This window comes from Antrostomus carolinensis, unplaced genomic scaffold (assembly GCF_000700745.2).
Source record: "Antrostomus carolinensis isolate BGI_N321 unplaced genomic scaffold, ASM70074v2 scaffold13204, whole genome shotgun sequence".
NCBI lineage: Eukaryota > Metazoa > Chordata > Aves > Caprimulgiformes > Caprimulgidae > Antrostomus > Antrostomus carolinensis.
Genome location: NW_010310161.1, coordinates 27,995 through 36,929, shown reverse-complemented (window position 1 = coordinate 36,929; position 8,935 = coordinate 27,995). Strand labels below are relative to the sequence as shown.

The 8,935-nt window shown below is 43.3% G+C and overlaps 1 protein-coding gene across 1 annotated transcript; it reads left to right on the top strand.

Moving 5' to 3' along the window:
* Nucleotides 1-4: 4 nt before the first annotated feature.
* Nucleotides 5-1,631, top strand: LOC104523669 (potassium voltage-gated channel subfamily A member 6; the record flags this gene model as incomplete). The annotated part of the gene is made up of 1 exon (XM_010166328.1): nucleotides 5-1,631. A coding segment is annotated over one exon (1,026 nt), but the record flags the coding sequence as incomplete, so codon positions are not given.
* Nucleotides 1,632-8,935: the final 7,304 nt, after the last annotated feature.

Genomic DNA, 8,935 nt, shown 5'->3' with positions numbered 1-8,935 from the left:
CGTCTCCGTGCTGGTCATCCTCATCTCCATCGTCATCTTCTGCCTGGAGACCCTGCCCGAGTTCCGCCAGGAGCCCAAAGGTGCCCAGCCCGCCTTTGGGGAGGTGGCACAGCCCGGTGATGAGGCGCTGCTGCTGCCACCTCCGCCGCCGCCAAGTGGAACTCCGACCACCGGCGCTGGCCCCTTCTTCACTGACCCCTTCTTCCTCATCGAGACCCTGTGCATCATCTGGTTCTCCTTTGAGCTCCTCGTTCGCTTCTTCGCCTGCCCCAGCAAGCCCGAGTTCTCTCGCAACATCATGAACATCATCGACATTGTGGCCATCATCCCCTACTTCATCACCCTGGGCACTGAGCTGGCCCAGCAGCAGCAGCAGAAGCAGCAGCCTGGGAGCAGCAGCAATGGGGGCCAGCAGCAAGCCATGTCCCTGGCCATCCTCAGAGTCATCCGCCTGGTCAGAGTCTTCAGGATCTTCAAGCTCTCCAGGCACTCAAAGGGGCTGCAGATCCTGGGGAAGACTCTCCAGGCCAGCATGAGGGAGCTGGGCCTCCTCATCTTCTTCCTCTTCATTGGGGTGATCCTCTTCTCTAGTGCTGTCTACTTTGCAGAGACTGATGACCCTGACTCTCTGTTCACCAGCATCCCTGATGCTTTCTGGTGGGCAGTGGTGTCCATGACCACCGTGGGCTATGGGGACATGTATCCCATGACAATTGGTGGCAAGATTGTGGGCTCCTTGTGTGCCATCGCGGGTGTGCTCACCATTGCCCTCCCTGTCCCTGTCATTGTGTCCAACTTCAACTACTTCTACCACCGAGAGACTGATCACGAAGAGCAGTGCCAGTACACCCATGTCACCTGTGGCCAGCAACAGTCACCCTTCTCTGAGCCCAAGAAGGGGGACAGTAATCAGTCTCTCAGCAAATCTGAATTCCTGGAAGCAGAAGACCTGGAGTCCATGAAATATTCCAACTTCATTCCTCCCAACAACCAGGGTTATAAAGAGAAGAAAATGCTGACAGAGGTGTGATCAGTTTTGTTATCCTGGGTCTGTACACAGAGCTGCAAGCTGCTGCACAGCCGTCTTCCTACTAGCAGCTGGATCTATTCAGCATTTACATGCCAGACTGTGAATTGTGATACTGTAAACAGAATGATTGTGATAATGGGCTCTTCTGTCCTGATTTGCTGTTTCTCATTACCGTGCGCAGCCAGCAATGTTCTTGCTTTATTCTGTGGAGCACTAGCTGTCATCCCTCACTCCCTCGTGAATTTCTTTCTCAGTTTTTGAAGACTGCTTTAATCCAATATTTGCTCTGAAACCTAGCCTTTCTACTCCACTAGGAGAGAAGCCCTTGCCACTACTTCAGCTGAAGGATTCAGCAGGGACTAAACAGTTAAAGGGGCTACAAACATCTGGCTCAAGCTGTGCCCTTAGTTCCTGTGCCAGCGCAGTGCCCTTGGCTGTGGGATCAGTCACGCCTGCCATGCCATTGCCCTTGAATAATGGAAACGCTGTAGCCAGCATCACAGCGAGTTCGGCAGCTGTAGGGGAAAGTTAGCAAGCAGATGCCTGCCTTCTTTGCAACCCGTGGCATGCTAGAGATCCTCTTGGTTTGTGTTCCGAAAAAGGTGCATAGATCTGAAAGCTCTTTGCTACTTATGACAATATATATATATCATTTATCAAAAACAGGCTTATGGAAATCAACAGGCTTGCTGAAGATTCTCTGTGGTTTGACCTTATTTCAGCCTTATTTGTGCCAGTGCCCTGATGTTAATTGGCTTTTATAGTACCAACTTAATCTTCATAGTGGTAACTGCCTTCTGATGCAAGGCACATGTGAGTAAATTCATTTGTTATCTCCACAGTTTATCTCCACACAATAGCGTTTAATGAGATGTACTTTATGCTTCAGATACCCAGTTCTGTATTCAGGCATGTGAGAGCAATTGACTCCACTGCGTTTTTATTGAAGAGTTTGTATAGCTGAGGGAAGTTTGCATGTTGGTATTTTGTTGACATTGCTGAAAAACCCTGACCACAGACAGCTGCACTTGTGCTGTCTGAAGGTTGCACTGATTTAGCGGGTCACAGGCATAAACTGCCCCAGGGTAAGTGTGTCAACAGTTGAGATTTAGACTGGCATGGATACAAACTTCCCTAAGCCATCTGCACAAACCCAACAGCATACCCCAGACCTTTCACAGGAGGGGAGAAACAGCTAGCCGTGATGAGATGCTTTTGCTGTATTACTGGTCTAGTCAGTATTTCATGGATGGAAGGCACAGCAATCAATGTCTTTGGCATACACTGGGTTTCATGAGAGCAACTTCTGTTAGCAATGCAAAATGCATAACTTGACCTGCAGTGCTGGATTTGCCAAGGGACCAGAGATCTGCCTCTTACAATGCACATTTTGCCTCCCAGATAATTTCATTTTTTTAATCAGTTCTGCCTTACATCTAACTTTAAAATGCTTCAAATGCTGCCAGTGGGTGAGAAGGGGCAAATGGAAAAGTCTTTTTAAAAATCTAAATGTATATTCTGCATTTACATGTGTGCATGTGTATGAAATCAAAGGCAGCCATTAATACCTTGCATCGTACTGTATGATATGCATATTAGAATGCACTACATATTGCATGTGACACATGTAATACATAAACCAGACATAATATCAAGATGCAAAATATATAGAATACATTTTATGTATGTATATATATTATGCTTTTCAGCCATAAGGCTAAGAATGGTAAAGGTATATATTTTATTATAGTCAGAACTGGTTATAGAACTGGTTGTGAGATGGGATCTGTTTGCATCTTCGTTACCCTGCTTGTTTTTTGTTGTCTTGAGATCTGGCTCCGTGCCTAGAGTGCTTTTATTGTAGCCTCTCTTCATCTGGGCCCTGATCATATGGTAGAAGTTGTTTGTGTAAATCCGAGCCGCTGCATTTCTCCAGGGTCCCGTTGTCTTCTCAAAGGTTTTTAATGTGTAAGGATCTCCCTGGGGGTCAGTGCACAACCATTATGTTAAAACCTCTGTTCTCTCCCTCTCGCTGGAGTCAGCAGCAAAATGCCACTTGTCTCAGTTACTGCAGGTCAGTCTGGGAGACACGTGTGATGTGGTGAGGGCTCTATAGCTGAGAGGAGTTTGCCTGAATACTTAGGTGACCAGTTCCTCTTTGGTTCTTTGGGACTGAGGCAAGTGTCTGTGAAGGTCTGGGCCTTGGGACCCATTCTGCATCCCTTGAGTCATGTAACCGGCTGGTGGGTAAGTAATCCTGGTGAATAAGTGGGGCTGAGGAAGGATCAGCATGGTGGTGTCTCTGTTGGTTTTGTGTAAAAATCTTGGTCCTTGAGTTAATTCAGTAAAAAGCTGCTGCTGTTCTTAGCTGTGTTTCAGGGTCACTATAATGAAATCTTTTCTGTGGGTGCGAGAGAGTGACTTTTCTTCAAATTTTGTGTTGCGGTAGCAGATGCACTAGAAACTAGCAAAAGAACCTGCTACTTAACAGGGGTGTTTCAAACCGCTGCTGTCTCCTAGCAGAATGCCCATGTTTGGGGTTATTTTATGCCTGACTGTATCAGCTAATAAAAGTTTCCCCAAAGTAAGATATAAAAAACTCAGGTTAAGCACGAGTTCGGGAGGAGGCACGGGGCACACTGAGCCTACGTCAGAAAATTCCTGTGCTTGTTTCTTCCCGTGGGCCTGACCCCATTGCCCCTGCCAGGCAGAAGCCCTCCCTGCTAGGAACAGGTTGTTCTCCTGACCAGTGTGACAGATGGCTGGGCATGGAGACTCCAGCAAAAAAAAAAAAAGATGTGAGGCAAATTTCTTGTAAAGATGCTCTTTTAAAGAGATTTCCTGCTCTCATGTGAAATTCAGCAGTGAGTTTCTAGCTGGCATGTTGTCTGCATGCAGACACGTGCACACTTGCACATGCATACACAGAACACCAGCGTGGAAGAACTTTCAAACAGCTTTGTGCAGTTTTTGCAATCTGTATTTTTCAGTTCTGAAAAGAAAGTGCAAGTGAAAATGTGTAAAACAGGAGTATTGTTTGCTCCCTGGGTTTTCTGTGTTAGAGTTAAGAGAAATAGAAAAAGACAACAGAAGCTTGGAAGCTGTAACCTAGGGACTTATGTTTAGGCATGTAAATCCTTCTCTAAGCATCTCCTGAAAAACAAGGCAGTGAAGTCCCAGAGCCATCAATAATACTATATATTATAGAACTTCTGGAATTTGACATTTTTATTAATGAACCTTCAGAATTTTTTCAAGTGACTGAAGTGACATAGTGGTACGTGTGCCGTTGACTTTACAGAGGACTCATATCACCATATCAGAGAGATGCTTTCAAAAATCTTAACATGAGTTTCTCGGCTCTTAACACTAACACTTGGATGTTTGAAAAACAAACCTGTCTGTCTGTTTAGCTATTTCCTTCTGAAGGCAGAGCACATCCTCGTGAAGGAAAGTAGGCACCTCCAGGGACTTGTTTCCATAACAACCTCCCAGACTGTTTCTCTCTACCCTGTGACTTTGGCTACAAGCAAAAGCACTCGTTGAGTATTTTCAGTTCTCAGATATTAATGCCTTGTCTTCACAGCTGTTTTCTTTGCTTACTGAAGATGATCCCATCACCATATATCATGTACGACTCTCTTGTCCAACTCTAGACAGACGGTTACTGTCATTTGAAAGCAGAGAGTGCAAACCAGGAGGTGGGAAGGGATTTTTATCTGTATATCCTTGCCCACAGAGAGGTGGGGAGTGTGTGAAGGACAGTCTGGGCACTCACAGTCAAGGGCAACTGGCCTGTGACCTAAAGTCATCTGGGTGCCCGATGACAAGGAATACAGGCTAAAGCATCAAAAAAGAAAACCAAACAGAAACTCCTCTTGCAGCAATGTCACTAGGAAATAGTTTTGCTGTGGAAGAGACTGTTGCTCCTTCCTGAACCCTTGGCTGTTCTGTGACAATGTTTCCCAGATAATTTCCCCACAGGATGTTGTGCACCAAAGCAGGACAGGGCAGAAGGCAGCTTGTTGTAGCTGGGGAAGGAAGCACTGGATGAATTTTACTGAGGACACCTTTTTTATCCGCAACTCACCAACCACATAAAAGACTGTAGGTGTAAAAGGCATGAAGAGCTGTTTTTGCGGTATTTCAAAGTCTACATTACTGTCAGATTCCTGCACCTATCTCCAAGATGAAATTCCTATTCTGCTCCTGTTTGGAAAATGTTGTAATTTGGGATTTCTGAGCAATTTTCTGTTCTGGCCCTGTTCCTTGTGATCCAGCTTTCATGGATAAAAATTCACTGCTAGAGCAGCAGTGGGGTGAAGGTGACTGGACTTGATGTTCTCTCCTAGACCTTCTTGTTCAGCGTACAGAGATCCCTATGGAGATAAAGAAGAATGAGTATAAAGGAAATTCAGGGCAGTAAGAGACTGCAGGGTAAGGACTGAAGTGTCTTCCATACTGTGATGGAAAGAACAGCACCAACCCTAAAAGCAAATAAACAGCTCCAGCGTCTGCTGCTATAGCAGAAGTAGGTAAGGTTTCTTTTTCTTCTATGAAATTAGCGACTAATAGTTTTTTGCAATAAATGAGGAAGGATTTCCTAATTAAGATTTTCAGCCTAAAGGGAGAATCTGGTTCTAGGTGAAGAAATAAGATAATTATAAACTACAAAAATATAGTATGTGACAGATCCTCACCATCTGCTGATTCAAGTTGGCAAAACTCTATTTAGTATGACTACCTTGGTTTATATTGGGCTCCAACTTCAGTCTTCTGCATCAAGTCAGAATATATGTACTATTTGTTAAAATGCTTATTTTTGTTTGTTCTTCTCTTGAGGTCCTGTTTACATCAGGGAAAGATCTGCAGATTACAGCAGGAGTTAACCACAGCTTTCCCAGAAGCTCTCATCTGACTTGAGTCCAAGTAAGTCTACCAAACTCAGCAAAATTAAGCTTCTCCTTAAATTTATATTGACAAAAATCAGAGCAGCATGATTTTTTTTTTTTCTTCTCAATGGTGGAAGTGTGCAGACGAATTCATAGAGAAGTTTAAGACTAAATGAGATTCTGCCCTCAGCTGCAGCCCTGTAAGCAGGAGATAGCTCTATTGACATGGCTGTAACCAAAAGCACAGCCTGAACCTCCTCATCTTTGCTCTCTGGAGCTCACGCTCTAGACAAATCCTATTCTGAAGACATTTGTAGCCATATTATCAGCATGCTCACAGTCGAATCCCTGACTTGCAGTCATCTGCTTTACACATAAGGTTAAGGAGAGGAACAGGTGCTTGCAGGATGAAAAGACTTAATCCTCTGATAAAATGAACAATTGCCAGTGAATGCTGAGTGTCCTTAGCTGCCACCAATGACAGTTGGTGATGAAATTGCCCATTAATTACAAGAAGGAGCTCTTCTTGTGCAGGGTGAGGTCCTAAATAAGGCAAGACCCTTGTCAGGGAGATAAACCCAGAAGAATGTTTTTGGGGGAAAGCAGACAGGGACTGCAGTAACATTGATTTCCAGTGTAGCTTATGTTGTTAGTAATGTCAGTTATATATCAGCCTTGCCTAACTGGCTGGGTTTAGGAAGTCTGTCTGTGGCTTGTTGGTTGGCATGAGAGCTTGAATATTATAGCATAGTTTTACACTTTGGGAAACACATAACTGTGATCAGTGTGGGTTTTACGTTCCTAAAGCATAAACATTCATTAATAAACGTTCACTGTAGGAAATGGCCATGTTGTGTGTAGTGCAACCTAAGAGGGACTGAAACAATAGATTGAGCTTTTCTGTGTAGGTCTTTTTCTTAGTGAAATAAAGGAAAAGATTTACAGGAGGGAAAGTGGTCCTTAGCTTCCATGGACACCCTAAAATACTGAAGCCATGTTGTCTATTCATTAGAGACAAGACTCATGGGAAACCTTTGTCTTTTATAAAATATAATTGAAAATTCTGTAAGTCGTTCTTTGGCTTCATTTTCACTAAATCGATTAGAATCATAGAATCATTTAGGTTGGAAAAAACCTTTAAGATCATCAAGTCCAACCATAAACCTAACACTGCCAAGTCCACCATTAAACCATGTCCCTAAGTGCCACATCTACATGTAATATATAAAGGTATTTACTCAGTGGTGTAAAGTTTTGGAAGACTCTTAGTCAAAAAGTGCTATAAATCACAAATTTACCAATTTAATTATCAAATTTGCCAATTAAATTACCAAATTTAATTGGTGTTATAGCCATTGTTTGTTTAAAGAAAACTGGGATCTCGATTCTGCTCTCTAGCCAAGGTTAGGTAAATGTATCCTTAAGGATATGAATGGTGTGACTCCTAATTTAAGTAACTGTGAGAGCAGAATCAAGCCTAAAGAGGGCTGTAAAGGCAGATGTCTAGAATAGATCTCTTTAGGTGTTGTAGATACACTTTAGTCTTTAGTCCATTCACCTAAAAGGCTGACAGGGTGTACAATTTTACAATTGTACACAAGGTGTACAATTTTACACCAACAGAAGATTCAGCTTTTAGAGTACATATTGGTTTATTCTCTTACATTCTCTGGAGAGAAATTAAATGGTATTTTACAAGAAAACTGGAACATTACTGTCTCCTCTTGCTGCTTGTTGATGCATCTGTTGTTTTCAATTAGCTTGATGGCATCCATTTTCAGGAAGCAGATGCTGCCCTCTTTTACACTGGTGCAATTCTGGAATAACTCCACTGACGTCAGGGAAGTGACTCCAAATTTATCCCTGGTGAAAGCAGAATTGGACCACATTCTTTTTGCTTGCTTATCTGCTACAGTGCTCTCAGGAAGGTGCACCATTACCATACCACAAGGGAAAGGCAAGTGCCTGTCTTCTCTGCCATGCTCAATTCTTTTGTGTCCTTGACATCACACCCATGTGCCTAGCTGGAGCAGAAGTTGGGCTGTTGTGGGGCATGCATGGTCACCAGCTTCCCTATATTGAATGGAGCAGATGCTGGTCCTAGATTCTTGATCGCTTTCACATTCCAGTTTCCATCAGCTTCCTCTTGCTCAGATATCTTTTCCAAGGAGACAGAGTTTTTTAAACTGAAGTAATGTAATTGCAAATCTCAAGTAATGTAGTAACAGAAGAGTAGCAGAGGTAGACATGGAGACAAACTCTACCCCTCCTACAGTTTTTTGCTGTTATGCCTATGTGAAAATAGTTACAGTCCTGGGGGGCTGGCTATAGATCCGCTGGCTCCATCTCCATTTTCAGGGAATAACAAGTTTAAACAAATCAGGCTACTTCCTTCCTGCTCTAACTTTTCTGATCTCAGTGATGCTGTCCCTGAAACCGTATAAAAAACTTCACATAAAATCTATTAGCATGCTGTATGGAAAATTACCACTTGAGATGGGGCAGAGGAGAATGAATGGAAGAAACAGAGTCAGTAAAAACAGAGGAAATAAGCAGGGTGAGACAGGAGAATGGTTCTTAAAGGAAGATACAAGGAAGGCAAAAAACAGACCTTTTTTTTTTTTCAGATGTTAAATTTGTGAAATGGATAATACAGAAGTAGTTACATGCAAAGGAAATAGCCTGGGTTCAGTGACTTTGATAGAATTCTCTCCTACACCTGGGATGTATTTGAGGTGCTGAATAGATGAGAAATTGTAAGATCTTCCCTCATTTCTTGTATCCTCCAGCTCATTTTCCATACTGCACCTATTTAGCTACAAAACACCAAATCTTGGTCATTTTATTATTTAGTATTTGGGGTGTGGGGGTAGGAGAGAGAAGTAGCCGAGTAGCTGTGAATCTTGGAAGATGTTTTTCCTCTATGGGACTGAAGGAAGAGAAAGAAGTCCTAGGAGTTGTGTGGGATGAGGCAGGGGATACCAGATCCCTCTAGGAGCCCATCTGGAGACAG